Source organism: Nicotiana tomentosiformis, chromosome 6, assembly GCF_000390325.3.
Source record: "Nicotiana tomentosiformis chromosome 6, ASM39032v3, whole genome shotgun sequence".
NCBI classification, from domain to species: Eukaryota; Viridiplantae; Streptophyta; class Magnoliopsida; order Solanales; family Solanaceae; genus Nicotiana; species Nicotiana tomentosiformis.
This window is the reverse complement of record NC_090817.1, coordinates 121,930,796-121,952,671: the sequence shown is the minus strand read 5'-3', so window position 1 is coordinate 121,952,671 and position 21,876 is coordinate 121,930,796. Positions and strand designations below refer to the sequence as shown.

Genomic DNA, 21,876 nt, shown 5'->3' with positions numbered 1-21,876 from the left:
GAGTTAATTTCGTCCCCTGAATCCTTCTGATACGCATAATTTTATCCCTGCACATTAGTAGATCGGTCAATGCCATTCAAAATCAATTACAAAAACAAGAGTAAAGAAAAATAATGGGTTGCCTCCCAAAAAGCGCTTGAGTTAACATCGCGGCACGGCGATTTACAACAAATCATGGGTTGCCTCCCAGGAAGCGCCTGATTTAATGTCGCGGCACGACGCAGACTTTCATTAATACTCTTCGCTCGTGTATTGGGGATCTTCCAAAGATATCACCACTCTATTCCCCTTTTCTTCAACCATTCCAAGATATTGTTTCAACCTTTGCCCATTCACCGTGAACTTATTTGTCCCATCTTCAGATTCAATTTCTATAGCTCCACTTGAGAACACTTGCACTACTCTGAAGGGTCCTGACCATCGGGACTTCATCTTACCCGGAAACAATCTTAATCTCGAGTTGTATAACAATACTAGATCTCCGGGTTTGAAGTTCCGATCTAGAATGTTCTTATCATGCATCATTTTCATCCTTTCTTTGTACAATCTTGCATTCTCAAATGCATGGAACCTGAATTCCTCGAGTTCATGTAACTCAATGACTCTGCTGGTGCCTGCGGTCTCCATATCCAAATTTAACTGCCGCAGAGCCTAAAGGGCTTTATGTTCGAGCTCTACCGGAAGATGGCATGCTTTTCCAAACACCAACTTGTATGGTGACATACAAATTGGAGTTTTGAATATTGTGCGGTATGCCCATAATGCATCATCCAGCTTCTTTGCCCAATCAGTCCTTGCCACATTCACTGTCTTGGTCAGGACACTTTTGATTTCCCTGTTGGACACTTCAACTTGCCCGCTCGTCTGTGGGTGGTAAGGTGTGGCTATCTTATGGCGAACTCCATACTTTTCCAACAACTTGCAAAAATGGGTTCCGCCATCACTGATTATAGCTCTCGGGGTGCCAAAACGTGTGAAGATGTTTTTCTTTAGGAAGCCTGTCACCCCTTTTGCATCATTGGTTGGGAGAGCCACCGCTGCGACCCATTTGGAGACATAGTCAACTGCTACCAATATGTATTTGTTACCATATGAGCTGACGAAAGGCCTCATAAAGTCAATCCCCCACATGTCAAAAACCTCCACCTCTTGAATTGTGGTCATCGGCCTCTCGTGACGTCGAGATATGTTGCCTGTCCTTTGGCACTCATCGCAACTTTTTTCCCAAGTATGGGCATCTTTGAACAGAGTTGGCCAATACAACCCCGATTCCAACACTTTTGCTGCTGTCCAGATTACTCCAAAGTGTCCACCATATGGTGAAGCATGGCAAGACTGCAAAATAGAAGGTTGATCTTTCTCGGGGATACAGCTCCGGATCATGTTATCTACACATATTCTAAAAAGTAGAGGTTCATCCCAATAATAAGATCGACAATCGCGAAAGAACTTTTTCTTTTGAATTGAAGAGACTTCATAAGGTACAATACCGCTTCCTAAATAGTTAGCAATATCAGCATACCATGGAGACTCCTCCATTGTCACAACGAGTAACTGTTCATCCGGGAATGTCTCTATTATATCTTCAACCTCCATCTTCTTTTCAGCTCCTTCCAACCTTGAGAGGTGGTTTGCCACTTGATTGTCGGTCCCTTTTCTATCACGAATTTCTAGATCGAATTCTTGTAGCAAAAGAACCCAGCGGATTAAGCATGGCTTTGACTCCTTCTTTGCTATCAAGTACCTAATTGCTGCATGGTCAGTATAAACAATAACTTTTGAACCAATTAAGTACGACCTGAATTTGTCAAAGGCAAACACTACAACCAACATTTCCTTTTATGTTACGGTGTCATTGAGTTGTGCACCGCTAAGCGTCCTGCTTGCATAGTAAATTGGGTGCATCATCTTGTCTTTTCGCTGCCCCAAGACTGCTCCTATAGCATAATCACTGGCGTCGCACATCAACTCGAATGATTGCTCCCAGTTGGGTGCAACAATGATGAGTGCAGTTACCAGACTCTTCTTCAGCTCCTCAAATGCCAACCTGCAATCATTAGAAAACACAAAAGGTTGATCCTTTTCAAGAAGTTTACATAAAAGGTTAGCAATCTTGGAAAAATCTTTTATAAATCACCTGTAGAACTCAGCGTGCCTAAGGAAACTTCTCACTGCCTTGACCGAAGTGGGCGGTGGCAATTTCTCAATCATATCAACCTTAGCATGGTCAACCTTAATTCCCTTACTCGACACTCGATGCACCAAAACTATTCCTTCTTGTACCTTAAAATGGCACTTTTCCCAATTCAGCACCAAATTTGTCTCCACACATCTTTAGAATACTCTTCTTAAATTGTGAAGACAATCTTCGAATGAATCCCCCACCACGGAGAAATCATTCATAAACACCTCCATAATGTATTCAACCATATCAGTGAAAATGGCTAACATGCACCGTTGGAATGTAGCCGGCACATTGCAAAGTCCAAAAGGCATTCTTCGAAAGGCAAAGATGCCATACGGACAAGTGAATGATGTTTTCTCTCTGTCTTCAGGGGCTATTGAGATCTGGTTGTACTCCAAATATCCATCCAAGAAACAGAAGTGAGACCGCCCAGCTAACCTGTCCAATATTTGGTCAATGAAAGGTAAGGGGAAATGGTCCTTCCGGGTGGCTGTGTTCAATTTCTGATAGTCCATGAAAATCCGCCACCCCGTGACTGTACGAGTCGAGATCAACTCGTTATTCTCATTTTGTACGACCGTCATTTCTCTCTTTTTCGGTACACACTGAACAGGGCTGACCCAGTTGCTGTCAGAGATGGGGAAGATGATACCCGCATCCAGCCACTTGATATTTGGCCCTAAGCTCTAATAAATCGACCTCTTTCATCGCCGACTCAGAGACCTCAGGCTCAGCATCAGGCGCCTTTGTAAAGTCAGTCCTAACTTTATCCCCACGAGGAATTATCTCCTTCACCGTGGGAAAGTTCTCATCCTCTACAGCCATAGAGACGCCCTCCGCGTGAGGAGGCAAAACCATCGCCATGGGAACCGAGTCATTTCCCTCATTGGGACCAAAAGATAATTTAACCATAGTTCTTATTATTTTAATTTTGATCCTTATGATATCTGATTAAGTACATTGAATCTTCAATTAATTAAAGAGATACACTTTTAATCATTTTGCTTGTTATTCTTTACAAATTTACCAAATTATTAATTGTTATACTATTTAATTATTGTATAGGTCAAAATTTGCCCTAAAATATTTTGGGCAATATAGTACTAAGCAATGGGTCAGTCGAGGTCGACCAGGAAGCAGCGAAGTTTGTGGTCGAGATGTCAACACGGGCGAGATCGAACACTATTTGCAGAGTTGTAACGACTAGTTTTGTAAATGGGATATTAAAGAGAATATTCTAGTGGATATTCTCTGCACTTGTAGTATTAGGGTGTGTTAGGGGTATGTCTCATATATATAGAAAAAAGGACAGTGATGGAAGGCAGGTGACATTCATTTGTTAAGAACAGACTTTTGAGAAATGATTCTCTCTCTTTGATAAAGATATAAACACTACATTTTCATCAAGATTCTTATTCATATTATTCCACACTTTTCCATCAGATTCGAGAATAATTCGAACATTCGAGGATTTGTCTGTCATTCATCATTGTCAGGAGGGACAATCATCTAGTTCATCCTTTATTGAGTGAATCACTTGTCCTATTTACTTAAATGTCATTTAATATTACTTATTTTTAGTTCTTCCCCCAATATTGCTCATACTTTTTAGAATAATTAATGTACGTTATAGTCAACACATTTTCAGATTTGTCTAATGTTATTCATGTTTTCAGAACTCATATCTAGAAATATTATTTTTAACTAAGTTTAACCCAATATAATACAAACTCAACTGTTTTAGCCGAAAATCATACTTTTTGGTCAAACAATTTGGCGTCGTCTGTGGGGATTTCCTAGTAAAATATTTAGTTTCTTCTAGATCTATAACTAACACGGATCGCTAACGTAAAAAAAAAATCAAGAACAAGATTTCCTTTTTCTTTGCATGCACAAATCCAATATGGAACGTAACATAGAAGAAAGGACGAGAATAATAAGTAACCTCCCTACCAACCTTATGAACGTCATCAATGAGAGATGTGAAATAGCGGACGAAGACGCAACGCCCAACGCCTCCCCTAGGCGAGATGGGTCACCCCCTCCTCACTGTAGTATCACAAAATCTCTTCGTAAGGGACCCTCCACATCTACGGGGGAAGAGGTGCCCCCAGCTGTAAAAAAGCTCCTCTAAGCATGGCTCACCGACATGCTAGCTGGCATCCTCAAACTGTTGCCGAAAAGAGACGCCAGCCAATTTGTCGAGCAGCCATACAGCGACGATGCAGCCCCACATGCCATATTGAAGACCTTCAAAATGCCACCCTACCTAAAAATATATGATGGCATGACCAACCCTGAAGATCATGTGACTCACTACGTCACTGTCATGAAAGGCAATGATCTCACCAAAGAACAAGTATCCTCCATTTTGTTGAAGAAACCGGTGAAACCCTCACACGAGGAGCATTGACATGCTATTCACAACTACCTACGCGCTTCATTGAAACTTTCGAAGAGATGGCCGACAAGTTCGTAACGGCCCATGCTGGGGAAAAGAAAGCCAAGGCAAGAGTGAACGACATATTTTCTATTAAGCAATCTACATGTGAGGGACTAAGGGACTTCCTCGCCTGTTTCAACCGAGTAAGGATGACCCTACCGAACGTGTCAGAGGGGATAGAAGTTGCAACCTTCCAGAACGGGCTGAGTAGGGATAGTTTGAGGGTGACTAGAAAGCTATTGAGTCGAGTGATGAAGTATCCCTCAACCAGTTGGAATGAGAGACATAACACATATTGTGCCGAGGTACGACTAGATGAGGACGACCTCAATGGACCAACTCATCGACTAACCGCGGTATAAGCCGAATCCAGAAAAGATCAAAGAAATGATGCCAGAAGAAATTTCCCCCTCCCGCCACGAAGAAGGCCTACCCAGATCAAGGACAAGGACCCACCGGAATGAATGAGGTATGCCTCATTTACTATCCGCTCATAACTTTTGTGTGTCACCTACAGAAATAGTCTACGCCTTGGAGAAGCTCGGACCAAAGGTGAAGTGGCCACAAAATATGAGGTCGGATATGAGTACCATAAAATTGGATGCACTTTGCGAGTTCCATCAAGAACGAGGGCACAAAACCGAAGATTGCATCGCTCTAAGGCAGAAGGTCGTAAACATGTTATGATAGGGACACCTCAAAGAGTTTATGAGCGACGAGAGAGGACCAACTTTGCTATAGGGCACGAACGACATCAAGGGCCACCAAAACAACCCTCACCAACTCGCACCGTCCACATGATGATCGATGGCGGCGAAGATGCTTCCATCAATTGCAAAAATTTCACCACTACCCACAAGCTGCTGTAGGTCTAAAGTCCCGTCATACTTTGGCACTTCAGGCATTTTGAACCACTTTGGGATTAGTTCTGGTGCCGCACTTGGCTTGTACGACAATTGAGTATACGTCTTCCAGTCCGGACCTTTCAATACTGGTGGCACACCTGGGATTTGGTCCATGAAAGCTTTTACTTCTCTCATAAACAGTAAAACTTCATTCTTGAATGGGTCGTTCTCATTGTCGAGACCGGATCCGCTCCCCCAGCCCCATCGGAGCCAACTTCACCCTTGGGAATATTGTTGTCTACTCTTTGCGTTGTTTGGTTTGTGAGAACACCGGGGGGAATTGAATATCGTCTGTTTCCATTATTCGAAGCCCCTAATAGCGCCTACCTCAGCTCCATCATAACCTTATCCTGCCGCGTGAGATAGACTAGAATGATCGCATGTTGCTCTTACAGGACCCTCACTTCATCCACGACATGCTCCTAATTAGCATCATCGGGAGTTGTCTCCCGAACCTGTTGGGGGTTCTGCCTCTCATACACTGGCATGGCATCTAGCATGTTCTGCATCTGGCATCCACGACACTGGCATGTTCTGCTCTTATAGGGTTGTGCGTATTGTTAACTGTGTTATCTGCATTTTTTGTGATTTTTTCTAAGACAAAATAATCAAATCATGTTAGGAAAAAAGGCAAGGACCAATTTAATTGCACAACTGTCTAGGCCCTACGGTCGATGCCAAACTGTTTACCCATAAAATGACACAGTTGAATTTATACGTGGTTTCTAAATAAGTGAACTAATGTGATCCTGAAATAATGTAATAATTGATGAAATGTACAATACTTAGCCTTAAAATGTAGATGAAACAACAGAGATGACAGTTTCGGGAACAAGGTTTCCGGTCACAGCAAATATGAGATCAAAAAGCAGAAAACTAAGATTGTATTGAGATTTTTATAGTATAGAGTGTATGTTTAGCCAAACAATTTGTGTCCTTTACAATTATAACTAGGCTCATTGTTTATAGATGTGTCTAGGGAAGGAGGTCCTAGGATTTTGCCCTCCTTTAATGTCAATTATGAGGGTCATTGATGAACATGTAACGGGGAATATAAATGCCAAATTCTTTGTAATGGGCTGTCACTCTTACTACTGCAGAATATTCTGTATGAAATTCTATCGGGCACAGACCATTTAATATACCTTTACGAACGTTATCCCTTCCGGTGATAAGCGGAATGGCTGCTTTCGATCTTCGGCCATCCCCGTCTTGGGTTCCACATGTCTTTTCTTTAGATGGCCACGTGTCATATTATATTTCATTGTATACAGATAGTCCCCTTGTTTTCCAGTGATATAACTTTGTGTTAACGGGAAGTTCGTAGAAATACTCTTTTGGCGGGAATTACTATAACTCCCTCTAAAGGCTTCTGACGGTTGATTAGATGCACTTCTCTTCGCATTTAATGCCCCGAACATTCGTCATCCCACGATTCAGCACAACGTTTTCCAATTATCGAGGTAATCATGGCCATGAATTTAGCCACCAAAGTTTTACCTACACGCATCATTCTTTTCCTTTGCACTTTATAATTTCTCGAACTTATGATTTGCATCTTTGTTCTCCATCCTTTCTCTAATTCTCTTCAAACAAAAACCTTTTCTTTCTTCTTATTCAATGGCTTTTTTCTCCAAGCGTACCGGTTTTTCAAAGAACAAGAACAAAGCCGAGGACTCTACTTCTCCAACGGTGAGTTCCATTATCTTAAGAAGACTCAGTACCACAAAGGACTTAGAAGAGAAATTCCCTATTGCTAACCTTCGTACATGAGCTGTTAGTAGGTACCCTTTTTCTATTCATTCTTCCAGTATCCCTACTGTGAAGGAAGACTGCCACTGCTAGGAGTTGTATATCATGGATCCTGATCTATCGAAGTGAGTAACCCTTCCCAAGGAAGGTTTTACATACTTTTACACGTATCCCTTTACTTTGGGTGTGTTTTCTTTGAGTGGAGAGCTTGATTCCGTGATTGCAGAGTTTTGCCTTCGCTACCAAGTGTGTTTGGCACAGGTAAGTCCTTCAATGTGGAGGACGGTCACGTGCCTTCGACGCTTGTGTCAGGAAACTGGAGAAGAGCTAACATTAGCTCGTATGATGAATCTCTACTCCCCCAAAAATTTTCGTGGGGGTATGATAAACCTCTGCAAACATGGTCACCATGCTCTGTTGATTAGCATGGATGATGATAATGACCGTGGATAGACAAAAAGGTTCGTTGTAGTTGCCACCAATAATATCATTCCGACAATGGCTTCATCCTTTTCGGTCGCTTGGAACCGCACTCGTAATATCTTTATTTAATATATTTTCTTTCGCTAAATATTCATCTATGGTCATATTGACTCTTCACCCTTTGCATGTTTCAGCAACTCGATGGATCCCACCAGTGGTGGAAGGCTTGGACCGGTGGATTCAAAAGATCTTAGACTTCACGATGCCCGACACTCATTTTTGGAAAGAACTGGCCCGTGAAAGGTAAAAAATCATGGTAATTTTAACTTACCTTACTTCCATTGTTTTATATGGAGAACTTAGTTGAACCCTTATGACTTGTTCACGAAATTAGTTCTACATGCGGGCTTTGTTGTTGTCCCCAAGGAGGACGTCTTGGCTGATCCTGCTGATGCAACGAGGCTAGTTCAAGAGGCACTTACTTGAACAGGTATCTCTGGGCCTGCTTCAAGTGCAAACACTTCTTTATGGAGTCCCCGGCCTGAGGATAAACAATCTAATAAAATGTGCTCCTCTGCAGCCGAGAAAAAGAATAAGAGAGTGAGGACCGATGCCCCCGAGTCATCTCCGATAGCAATGGTGATTGGCCCTCCTTCTGGGCTGTTTATAGACATCGTGAAGATTGACGATGATGAAGAAGCTAGTGATAAGGGAGCTTCTTTACACAGAAAACAACGATCCTCATCATCTTAACAGGATGCTCGACTTGTTGAGAGAGTTACACCAACCGAGGATGATGCCTCAGCACTTTGGGGAGAGCTTGATTTGGTAGATAATGTTAACTCCCATTTTTGAGCCCCAATTGCTGTGTATGTTACTGCATGACTGAGTACTAGATCCTTGACGTCTTTGGTTGGCGGGCATCCATCCACCATTACTGTATCTGATGCAACTGCTTCTCACCCTTCGACTCCATCAACTTTATCTCCACCTTCACCAACACCAGCAACCGCTGCATCATCTCCGCCGGCCGCACCTGACCATGGAAAAGGTGTTCTTATTCCCCAGTCCCCAGTTGATGGGAATTTGGGGTAAAATTATGCTGCCCCTTCTGAAGATCCACAAAGGAGGAGGAACGTTACTCTTTTGGTCTCTACGGGATGCAACTTGCTATCTCGGCCGGTGGAGCTTGCTAATTATCTGATGCCTTTGGCTTCAGAGAAAGACTGGGAAAAGATTCAAGAACTCTCGGGGGAGTGTTTGTTGAACAATGCCATGCACAATGCCGTAACGGAGCGTTCCTTTCTTCCTTTGTTATTTCTTCTACTTTTGTATGAATGTATTCTATGTTTTACTTCTTTTTGTTTTGTAGGCCAATTTTCTTGCTTCTGAGGGCCTTTAGAGGTTGATTCGTGAGAAGAAGGAACTTACTTCTGAACGAAATCAGCTTTTGGTGGAACGAGACCAAACTATTCTCTGCCTCTTGGAATTGGAAGCCAAAGCTGCCGAGGCTGTTATATTGGAAGCCCGTTTGCGGCTAAGTGAGCAAGAAGTGGTAACCCTTAGCAATTGGTCCGCTGAGGGTTAGATTTGATGAAGCCAGGGAAAAATGGGTTGAAGTCCATAACGTTGTTCGTGCTGCAACTGATCATGAGGTTGTCTCCGCTAAAAGAGTGATTAACTTAGATCTAGCCTTGAACTCCAAAATTGAAGAGCTTGCTGCCGTGGGGGAAAAACACACATAGCTAGAAGAGAAGTACAGGAAAACTATCGATCATAATAGGCTCTTTAGTTTAACTATCTGCGACCTCGATGTCAGCCTCAAATCTGCTAGGTCCGCCCAGGAAAACCTTTCTGCCAAGGTAACCCAACTCAAAGAAGAACTCAAGAACCGAGAGGCTTCCCTCATTGTTCAAATAACTTACGCCATGTACAGCATGAGGAGAAAAACCTTGAAAGAGGCCAAAGCTAGTGTCATTGACTTTGATGTCGAAATTGCTAAGGCACGCGAGCTTGAGTTAGCTGCTAAAAGTGGGCTCCCATCGAGGTCTGATGTACCTGGCCCTTCTGGTTCTGGTTCCAATTTTCGGGAATTGAAGAAAAATCGGAAGATGATGATGCCGAAGGCTAAACTGATGAAAAGTTTGAGCCATCGGTGGACCCACCTACTTCTCCCGGGGATACTGACACTTCTCTTCCTCCTTGTTCCGAAGACACTACAATTTAGCTTTTCTTTTCTTTTTCCCATTTTGTACTTTTACCGTTTTGGCACGTTCTTGTAAATAAAGACATATTTTTGCTCAAGTATTGTTTGAGTCTTACTTTCGTTTGAATATCCATGCAAGTCTTTAACCTTTGCATTTGCTTAAGAATTCTGTGCATATTTTTCTGTTTGCGCTTAACTATGTGTAGTCTCGGATACATTTTACTCGAAGCACTTTGGTTCCGAGTATTATCCCTTTTAAGTGAGGGTTTCTGTAAGTATTTACGCAAGTTTACTTTTTGCGTCCTTTTGTGTATGTGGCTTCGGTTGTATTTTTCACCGATGGCATTATTGATTCTGGGCATAGATTCCTCTAAAACCAACCCTTTAACGTGAGAGTTTTCATCAGAGAGGGCCCTCTTATGCTTACGGTACTCTTGAAGAAGATGGCTCTTGTTCATTATGGTACTAACATTTGAAGTACTTGTTTAAATTTCAAATGACAAAGTTAGTTCATCGTTCAAACAAGAAACAAGATAAAAATAAAAGGATTTCATTTCATATAATTCCTTTTATTTTCAAAAGTACGCAAGCATTTATTGTGCTAAGAAATTACCATTACTTGTGGCTAGCATTTATTATGCTAAAAAGAAATTGCCATTACTTGTGGCTAGCATTTATTATGCTAAAAGGAAATTGCCATTACTTGTGGCTATCTTGTACAACTTGTTTCTACTGGGCTGGTTGCGCAGTCCCCGGTCTCGATGATGTATTCGATTTACGAATTTTTATTTCCCCGTTGACGTGGTAGTCAATGTTGTCGTATCCTCATATCATTTCCCCGCAATGTTGGAATGCGAAGAATGCGAATCGGAGCACGGGAAGTCTTGTGTCTTCAATGAATTTCTAGATAATCCTTAACTCGGCAACATATCTTACTTCCCCTTAGGAATCCATGCCATCGAGCGAAAGAATATCTAACAATCCTCTAGTGGTTTCTGCTCGCGAACGATCGGGTAACCTCTGTTCGGTAGCAAACTTAACTTCTCAGTGGGAATTTGCTATCGAACCAAAGATTGTCTAACCATCCCCGAGTGGAAGCTTGTTTGTTTGCCTTGCTATCAAAGGTCTTATTGTTGTTGTCATCGTAGTATGCTTTATATCGCTGCCTCATTAAAAACCTTGCCAACAAAACCTAATTGGGACAAAAATTGAACGAAGGGAAAAAGAGTACAGTACTTTCCGCTTGAATAATGTTCATCAGCAATAATATCTTTTGAGGTGCGCCACATTCCAGTTACTAGGAAATTTGTCTCCATTATGGTTCTCCAACTCGTATTAACCTTTCCCAGTGATAGCTGAAATCCGGTAGGGACCTTCCCATGTTAGACCTAGATTCCCTGCGTTGAGCTCGCGGGTACTTTGGGCTACTTTCCTCAGAACCAACTCTCCTATTTTGAAATAAAGGAGGTTGGCTCTTCAATTATAATATCGCTCCATTCTCTGCTTTAGAGCCGCCATTCTTACACGTGCCAAGTCCCTGCATTCCTCGAGCAGTTCCAAGTTGATTAACATTGCTTCATTGTTTGATTCTTCATCTGCCCAAAAATATCTCAAAGTGGGTTCACCTAATTCCACCGGGATTAGGGATTCAACACCGTACACAAGGGAAAAAGGAGTTTCTCCTGTGCTCGAGATAGTCGAGTATTTCATTTCTCCAGACCCAGACCAGACAAGTCAAATTTACCTCATAGTAACCATCTGTATCCAGGACTAAGTTCATCAGCTGCACTACCGTCCCGGACTCCGATCTCTTTATTTTCGTCAATGATCCTAAGTTTGATAATTCATCCGCTTCTGCGTTATCATCCCTCGGGATATGAGTAATTGACCACTCTCGGAATTTTGGCAAAAGAGCTTGGACCTTTACCACATATTATTGCATACGTTCTTCTTTATCATCAAAGATCTCATAGACCTGATTTACCACCAACTGCGAATCACATTTGATTTTGAGAAAAATGGAGGGCTTGATAAGTACTTATTCAGGTCCCTCAGATCCTGCTGGCACTACGGTGTCCATTTGAAATTATTTTTCTTTTTTGAGCAGTGTGAAGAAGCGATGACATTTTTTTGACGACCGAGAAATGAACCTGCTCAAAGCTGCTAATCTTCTTGGACTTCTTTTATGCACGACAATTGATCCAAGATATCCTCTATGGCCTTGATTATGTCGGAGTTTACCTCAATTCCCCTTTATGAGACCAGAAATCTCAGAACTGACCCTGAACGCGCACTTCTCGGGATTAAGTTTCATGTTATGCTTACTCAGGATGTCAAATGTTTCTTGCAAATGTTTAAGATGGTCACCTATATTCAAAGACTTAACAAGCATATCGTCTATATAAACTTCCATAATCTTTCCTATTTACTTTTCAAACATCCTATTTACGAGCCGTTGATAAGTGGCTCTAGCGTTTTTCAACCCGAAGGGCATCACATTGTAACAATATGTACCAAAATTCATTACAAACGAAGTCTTTTCCTGATCTTTCGGGTTCATCTTGATTTGGTTGTACTAGAATAAGCATCGAGAAAACTCATTAATCGTGCCCGGCCACGATATCAATCATTTGATCGATATTTGGCTGTGGGAATGAGTCTTTCGGGAACCTTATTAAGGTCTTTATATTCTACACACATGCGAAATTTATTGTTCATCTTTGGAACTACTACTAGATTAGCTATCCAGTCCGGATATCTTACCTCTCGGATCGAACCGATATTAAGCAAACGGGTTACCTCTTCTTTAATGAATTTATTCCTGGCCTCGGCAATATGACTTTTCTTTTGTCTTACCGGAGGTATGTTGGGATCCAAACTTAGCTTGTTCACGGCTACTTCCGTCGGGATACTTGTCATATCCTCGTGTGACCATGCAAAACAATCGGCATTAAATTTAAGGAATTCAATAAAACCGGACCTGAGCTCCGGGTGTAGTCCGTACCCAAATGGAATTTTCTTTCTAGGAATTCTTTGAACATTGCAACTTGCTCCAGTTCCTCAGTCGTGGATTTCATTGCATCCGTCTCTTCTGGAACTTGGAAATATCTCGGCACCTGATAATGTTCTGACGACTCTGCTCCCGGGATAACTTTTTCTAGCTCGGGAGTAGGTGCCAGTTCCTATAATTGCTATGCCCTTCCCTTTGCTACCAGAAATCGAAATTGTATCCATCTCCCCTGCTTCTGGTTGATCACCTCTTATCTTCTTGATTCCTTCGGGCATTGGAAACTTCAGCAATTGGTGATATGTTGAGGGTACAACTTTCATCTCGTGTAACCATAGCCTTCCCAGTATGATATTGTATCCCATGTCACTATCTACTACTTCGAAGAGAGTTGTTTTCAATACTCCTTCAGCATTCGTGAGCAGCAAAATCTATCCCCGGGTCGTCACGCTCGCAAGTTTGAATCCAACGAGGAGCTTTGTTGCCGGAATAATACTTCCGGTGAGTTTAGTTTGCTCCAATACTCTTCATTGTATGATATTAGCTGAACTTCCCGGATCCAATAGAACACGTTTAATCTTAAAATCCAACACATTTAAAGAAATTACCAGTGCATCGTTGTGTGGCAACAATAATCCGCCTGTGTCCTCCTCCGTGAAAGTGATATCATCTTCCCGGAGTCTTTTACTATGAGTTATTGATACTTTCGTCTTCTTCGCTGCCAAAAAGGTGACCCAGTTAATCTCATTCCTTCTGAAGATCATATTCATCGTTTGTCATGGGGGTTCTTCTCCTGCTTTCGAAGGTTCCGCATTGTCTCTATTACGACCATAATTGTTCTTAGCTCGGTCACTCAAGAATTCTTTGAGATGACCATTCTTCAATAGTGTTTCCACATCTTCCCGGAGGTGTCGACAGTCCCATGTTTGGTGGCCGTTCGTCTCATGGTATTCACACCATATGTTGGGATCTCTCTGACCGGAATTGGATTTTATAGGTCTCGGGAATCGTGCCTTTTTTAATATTTCTCATGGCTGACACCAACTCCACTATACTGACGTTGCAGTTATATTCCGATAATTTGTGGTAAAAAGGATCCCGAGACCCCGATGTCTCTTTATCCTGAAGTGATCTATTATTTCGACCACGATCGGTCCCTCTCTCAACGGTGAACTTGTTTGCTGCCCGAAAGTTTCTGTCACGACCTTCGATCCGCTCGTAAGGCAAAAACCTACCCCTCGAAGTCCGTCTGTCTGTGTCATAGTCATCCTTTAAATTTTCTCTGCTCTTCTCCCGACCTTTGGCCGATGATGTAGAACCGGCCTCGTCATCTTCGATCCTTATCTTTGACTTGTACTGGTTGTGGACATCTGCCCAAGTTGTTGCCTGAAACTCAAGCAGGCTCTCCTTCAGCTTCCGGGAAGCATTTGAGCTTCTCGGATTTAATCCTTTGGTGAATGCTTCAGCTGCCCATTCATCCGGGACAACTGGGAGCAACATTCTTTCTTTCTCGAATCGGGTAACGAACTCTCGTAATAATTCGAATTCTCCCTGTGTGATCATGAATATGTCGGCCTTCCGGGCTTGTACTGTTTTGGCCCCGGCATGAGCCTTGATGAAAGAATCCGCGAGCATCTCAAAGGAATCTATGGAATGCTCGGGTAATAATGAATACCACGTTAGAGCTCCCCTAGTGAGAGCTTCTCCAAATTTCTTTAGCAACACAGATTCAATTTTGTGAGGAGCTAAATCATTTCCTCTTACCACTGTTGTGTAGGTGGTAATATGCTCCTGTGGGTCTGAAGTCCCGTTATACTTTGGTACTTCAAGCATTTTGAACCGCTTTGGGATTAGTTCTGGTGTCGCACTTAGCTTGTACGATAATTGAGTATACTTCTTCGAGTTTGAGCCTTTCAATACTGGTGGCGCGCCCGTGATTTAGTCCATGCGGGCATTTACTTCCCTCATAAACCGTAAAAGTTCTTTCTTGAAGGGGCCTTTCTCGTTGTTGAGACCGGATCCGCTCCCCCCAGCCCCGTCGGAGACAACTTCACCCCTGAGAGTATTGTTGTCGACTCTTTGCGTTGTTTGGTTTGCGGGAACACTGGGAGGAATTAGATCACGTTTGTTTGCATTATTCGAAGCCCCTGATAGCGCCTGTTTCAGCTCCGTCATAACATTATCCTGCCGCGTAAGATGGCCTAGAATGATCGTTTGTTGCTCTTGGAGGACCCTCACCGCATCCACGATATGCTCCTCATCAACATCATCAGGAGTTGTCTCCTGAACCTATCGGGGGTTCTGCCTTTCATGCACTGGTGTGGCGTCATTCCCCTCATTGTGGGTGTCACTGTTTGAATCCTCGAAATGAGGTTGATCCCCTCGAATTTTAGGGTTGTTCGTGTTGTTAATGGTATTATCTGCCATTTTTTGTGATTTTTTCTAAGACAAAATAATCAAATCACCTTAGTAAAAAGGCAAGGATCAATTTAATTGCTCGACTGTCTAGGCCTCAACGGTGGGCGCCAAACTGTTTACCCGTAAAATAATACAGTTGAATTTATACGTGATTTCTAGACAAGTGAACTAATTTGATCCTGAAATAATACAATAATTGAAGAAATGTACAATACTTAGCCTTAAAATGTAGATGAAACAACAGAGATAACAGTTCCGGGAACAAGGTTTCCGGACACAACAATGATGAGATCAAAAAGCGGAAAAGTAAGATTGTATTAAGCTTTTTATAGAATGTAGTGTAAGTTTAGCGAAAAAATTCGTGTCATTTACAATGATAACTGGGCTCATTATTTATAGTTGTGTCTAGGGAAGGAGGTCCTAGGATCGTGCCCTCCTTTAATGTCAATTATGAGGGTCATTGATGAAGATGTAACGGTGAACATAAATACCAAATTCTTTGTAACGGGTCGTCGCTCTTACTGCTGCAGAATATTCCTTATTAAATATTACCGGGCGCAGATCATTTAATACACCTTTATGAACGTTATCCCTTCCGGTGACAAACAGAATAGCTGCGTTCGATTTTCGGCCATCCCCATCTTGAATTCCACATGTCTTTCCTTTAGATAACCACGTGTCATATCATATTTCTACCCTATACGGGACCAAAAGTAATATTATCCCTTCTTTGAAACTTGAACATTCCGTAATGATTTGAGTGTTCGGAAGTTCATGCGAGGGTCTATAAATGTTCCCACTAGCACTAATCTGGTGGGCACAACAATCAGTATAATTCTTTGCTGTAATGAGTTCACAATCTGTCATGTACAATACATATATTTTATTTTTTTTGCTTTTGTTTTTCTTTCTATACATTTGGAGGCGTGGTTTTTATATTTGAACTAAATTAAAAAGGTTGGTTCTACCTGGAGTTAATCTCAAATACTTACCTTTTATGCCATTTCGAATATTACAAATTGAAGAGAATTTATTTCCAGTCTCTTGAGCAATTGAACTTAATTTATGTGCATGAATTAACCAACTTGTCTTCTAATGATAATATTGTTTTAGAAAAGTACTCGTTTTATATAATCAGAATTTAAATTTTCCACTTTTAGACAAGTTAGCTTGCTAATTACTCCATATATGATTAATGCCTTTTCTTTTTTGAAAATGTAAACATTCATTGAGTGCTAGACGTTTTCTGATGAACCTTTTCTATTCACTGGACTTCTCAGAATATTTGAATGAATAAATTGGCTAATTTACATTGGAACAAGATGAGTTTGATTACTCAAAACTAAAATAAGCAAGAAACGACGAGAAACGGGAATATAAGTATGTCATACAGAAAGATTTTGTGAGGAAGTCTTTTGTAATAATCGGCCTCATTATCTGCCTATATAAGAATATGATTTTAAACTGAAAATAATACTTGAATCCTGGTTTGAGAAATTGAGTTATTGCTTTACATTTGTTTTGAGTAATATAGCCACGTAAATGCTTGGGTAATAGCCAATTATTGAACAGTAAGTGATAACTTCTGTATAACGTGTTTTATGCAAAACACCATGTTTTAAATTAGACATGGTTTTATGCACAAAAATATTTTAAGGATAAGTGATTGATTAAGATTTATGAACCTTGAACTAGGATAATTGTTTTACATATAAAATGATATACTATACGTGAACAACTTTATATGATATGATTTGATATGTATAATTGACTTATGGGCCTTATTCTATTCGGTCATTGGTAAGATGGGCCCAACTACATATTTGATAGTAACACTTTCGGTCCCTTAATTATTGGTATATTTTAATTTTGATCCTTATGATATCTGAGTACATTGAATCTTCAATTAATTAAAGATATACACTTTTAATCATTTTGCTTGTAACTCTTTACAAATTTACCGAATTATTAACTGCTATACTATTTAATTACTGTATAGGTCGAAATCTGCCTTAAAATATTTTGGGCAATATAGTACTAAGGAATGGGTCAGTCGAGGTCGACCAGGAAGCAACGAAGTTTGTGGTCGAGATGTCAACACAGGCGAGATCGAACACTATTTGCAGAGTTATAACGACTAGTTTTGTAAATGAGATATTAAAGAGAATATTCTAGTGGATATTCTCTGCACTTGTAGTATTAGGGTGTATTAAGGGTGTATATATATATATATATATATATATATATATATATATATATATAGAAAAAAAGACAGTGATGGAGGGCAGGTGACATTCATTTGTTAAGAACAGACTTTTGAGAAAAGATTCTCTCTCTTTGATAAAGATAATAAAGATACAAACACTACATTTTCATCAAGATTATTGTTCATATTATTCCATACTTTTCCATCAGATTCGAGAATAATTCGAATATTCGAGGATTTGCCTGTCATTCATCATTGTTAGGAGGAACAATCATCTAGTTCATCATTTATTGGGTGAACCACTTCTCCTATTTACTTAAACGCCATTTAGTATTACTTATTGTTAGTTCTCCCCCCATTATTGCTCACACATTTAGAAAAATTAATGTACGTTATAGTCAACACATTTTTAGATCTGTCTAATGTTATTCACGTTTTTAGAACTCACATCTAGAAATATTATGTTTAACTAAGTTTGTGCAATGAACCGAGGAGAAATATATGGGTATATATATAAAGGATACAACCTGTATTGACTGAATTCATTTGTGCAACGAATACAACATGCATCAACTGTATTCGTTCGCGCAATGAATACAACCTACACAATGAATGCAACATGTATCAATTGTATTCGTTCGTGCAACGAACCAAGGCAAAATATAGGGGGATATAAAAAGAATATAACATATATTGACTGTATTTCTTCGCGCAATGAATACAGCCACGTCAAAATTCAGGGGATATATACAAATGATACAATCTGTATTGACTGTATTTATTGTGTTGTGTTATTTTTCCTTGTTGTTCCGACCATATGAAATTATGAATTGGGCTAGGCTACCCGAGGACCCCAGCAGGTCGAATTTGTGGCACGCTAATGGGCCTTAGTGGTTCTTTCAGAATTTAGGACCAAAAGGAATAAGAATAGAATAGCCTAAGGGCATTTGGCAATAATAATAATAATTGGAACGTCATATTAACTAGACTTTCTAACATTGAGATTGATAAAAGAAAGGGAGCATGATCTGATCCGTTTGTATCCAAGCGTGACCACCCTTATCCCCTAGATACAGCAAAGAGATCCATATATTAATGATCCAAAAGAGTATAAATGGTTTCAATATAAATGAAAAGTAAATGGATGAAACCAACTACTCCCTCCGTTCTAAAATAATTTCTGTTTTAGTCTCTAAAAGTTAGGTCCAAAATAATTAATGTTACACAAACCAAGAAGTTATATTGTACTTTATAGATTCCTTGTAGCTCAGTAGAGAAAATTCCTTATTTAACAATTAAAAAATTATAACACACCCCCTTCTGCTAGAAATTAGGCAAGTTCATTAAATTTTGAGTAAAAGCTACTAAGCATAGCTCGTACATCCAAATATTATTTATTCATATTTGCTTTCTTCTTATGTTGTGATCGTCCATTTCAGCACACAACAAATTCAGGTGTAGGTAGGCAGTTTGAGTTAAAGTTCTATTTACTGACATAAAAACTACCTGCTGTCAAAAGGAAGAGACACTTTATTTCTTTTAATATAAAAAAATAAATATTACTAACAATATAAATACAAACTGGTAAGATAATTTAAAGGACAAGCTCTTTAACTAATTCCAGCTTCCCTCCTATGGACAATAGGTCGGCTGAAAATTAAGTACAAATATCAGGCATCTCTATCATCAATATATATGTTTGGTTTCTGAAGTTATCTTGAAAATCCTCAATTAATTTCAGTAAGAAATGGCTGCCTCAGCTCTAGTTTCTTTATCCAAGAAAATCATCAAACCATTCTCTCCAACCCCTTTTTCTGAAAGAATTTACAAGCTTTCCTTCATTGATCAATTCAATAGTACACAATATTGCCCCTTAGTCTTCTTCTATCCCAAGAATAAGGGCAATGTAGTAACACCCTCAATTGAACCAAGTGATATGTGTAAGGTTATTGAGAATTCCCTTTCAAAAACCTTAGCTGCTTATTATCCTTTTGCTGGAACATTAAGAGACAATGTTCATGTCGAATGCAACGATATAGGTGCTGATTTTTTTAAGGCTCGATTCGATTGTCCCATGTCTGAAATTGTTAAAAGTCCTGATAGAAATGTCAAAGAAATGGTATATCCTAAGGGTATACCATGGAATATTGTTACATCTAATAGAAAGTTGGTCACGGTTCAATTTAACCAATTTGATTGTGGAGGAATAGCTCTAAGTACGTGTGTGTCACACAAGATTGGAGATATGTGCACAATGTCTAAATTTTTACAAGACTGGGCTGCAATTGCTCGTGATCCGAATTTAAAATTGTGTCCTCAATTTATTGGATCATCCATTTTCCCACCCACAAATGAACCTGTAAATGAGCCACCTATTCAAAAATGTGTTACAAGAAGGTTCGTCTTTTCAAATCATACATTAAAATCACTCCTCTCTGAACCATCACAAGTGAAAAATCCAACTCGGGTAGAATTACTCACAGCACTTCTTTATAAATGTGGTATGAAAGCGAATTCGAGTTCATTGAAGCCATCCATTTTGTTCCAAACAGTGAATTTAAGATCTTTTATTCCTCTGCCAGATAATACTGCTGGAAATTTTAGTTCTTCCTTTTTTGTACCTACATATAGTGAAGAAGAAATGAAGTTATCAAGATTGGTTAGTCAGCTAAGAAAGGAAAAAGAACAACTTGTTGGTAACTACAAAAATTGTAAAGGGGGTGAAGATTTGATTTCAACAACAATGAGACCATTTCAAGAAATAAGAAAGTTGTTTAAGGACATGGATTTTGATATGTATAGGTGTAGTAGTTTGGCTAATTATCCATTATATGATGTAGACTTTGGATGGGGTAAGCCTAATAAAATAAGTATTGCGGAAGGTGTATTTAGAAATGTTTTCCTGCTGTATGATAACAAGACAGGGGATGAAGTAGAAGCTTCTGTATGTTTGGATGAGGAAAGTACAATGTCTGCATTTTTGAGAGAGATGGAGCAGTTTCTTCAATTTGAAATTTCCTCTGAAGAAATTAAAATGGAAGCTCGATGTTGATTAATGCTTTCTTTTGTCTTAGTACTGTTTCATTGTGAGAAACAATTTAAATAAAGATGTGAACGAAGTTGTTTTGTATTTTGGAAGCATTTCTCATGTTGCTGTTACGAACCAGGCTTGCTTTTGAAGATGGAACTTAGCCGTTCTCATCCAACGGCTAAGTTCAATCTTCAAGCTCCAGGTACAATTAATCTTGGCAAGCCTGATTCATGACAACGACTAGAGGGCTATTTTAAGTTTCTTTTATTTCACTTTAGTTTTAAGTATTAGTTATAATTGTGTCAAGTTCTTGGTAATTATATTAGTTATGCAAGCGGAGACAATTGTAATATGAAGAATATTTGGGGAATTTAGTTTGTTCTTTCATTGCTTATACTCGGTATTATGTATCAGAGTTCAGACTAGATACTGATAAATGATTGAACGAGAAATCTCCTCTCCCTTATATATCCTTTTCTCTCTCTTCTTCTGCCTATTTTCTCTGCAATTGCTTTTCTTGTTTCTTCAAGCTTTTGATAATTGTTACAATTGATATTAGGACAGAAAACGACGAAAATAAGTTTGAAAATCTGAATATACACAAAACTCCCGAACTGGTTTTTCAAAAACTGTTTCAATTATACCAATAGCTTTGAGCTCAAGCTTTTTTCACCTCTGCATATTTGTTTTGGTTGCATGTTTTACTTACCCAATTGTGTGTAGTAGCAATTCTGAAAGATACCAAGCTGCCCTTTTCGTGTTCAGTGATTCAGTGTTTGATCCTGGGAATAATAACTACTCATATCACTACTACTCAGTTCAGCGCAAAGATAGTCATATCTATATGCAATTGGAGAAGGATTTGTGAAAGAATGTCCTTTTGATTAGGGATCAAAATACTTCAGACTTAGTCCCTCCTTGCTTTGTTTAGGTTAGGGAGAGGGCATTGTACTAATTCAAAGTTCATAAAGTCAATGTATATTTTTAAATAAGGATCCCTATTTATTACAAAGTCAGTTCATTAAATTGAAGATAGGAAAGTGAATGAGTCATCTCTATTTTTTGTTGTTCCTTTGGTCTCCACTCTCCCATGGGATGGATTTTATGATATATACATGTTTTATAAAACTATTCGAGTCATGTAATACACAGTTTTATAATAATATTAATATTTTTAAAATAAATTTTTGAGTAAATAATTACAAATAAAAGAATATAATATAAATTTTTATGAATAATCAATGTGAATCTATCGTATACACATTTTGATAATACTAAAGAATACTACAAGATAACATTA

The 21,876-nt window shown here is 39.6% G+C and overlaps 1 protein-coding gene across 1 annotated transcript; it reads left to right on the top strand.

Annotated features, from left to right (window-relative positions):
* Positions 1-19,252: 19,252 nt before the first annotated feature.
* Positions 19,253-21,468, top strand: LOC104105685 (acyltransferase Pun1-like). Its single transcript, XM_070177760.1, has 3 exons — positions 19,253-20,592; positions 20,713-20,778; positions 21,227-21,468. The coding sequence occupies exons 1-3, from the start codon at positions 19,293-19,295 to the stop codon at positions 21,442-21,444; spliced, it is 1,584 nt and encodes a 527-aa protein (XP_070033861.1). The 5' UTR covers positions 19,253-19,292; the 3' UTR covers positions 21,445-21,468.
* Positions 21,469-21,876: the final 408 nt, after the last annotated feature.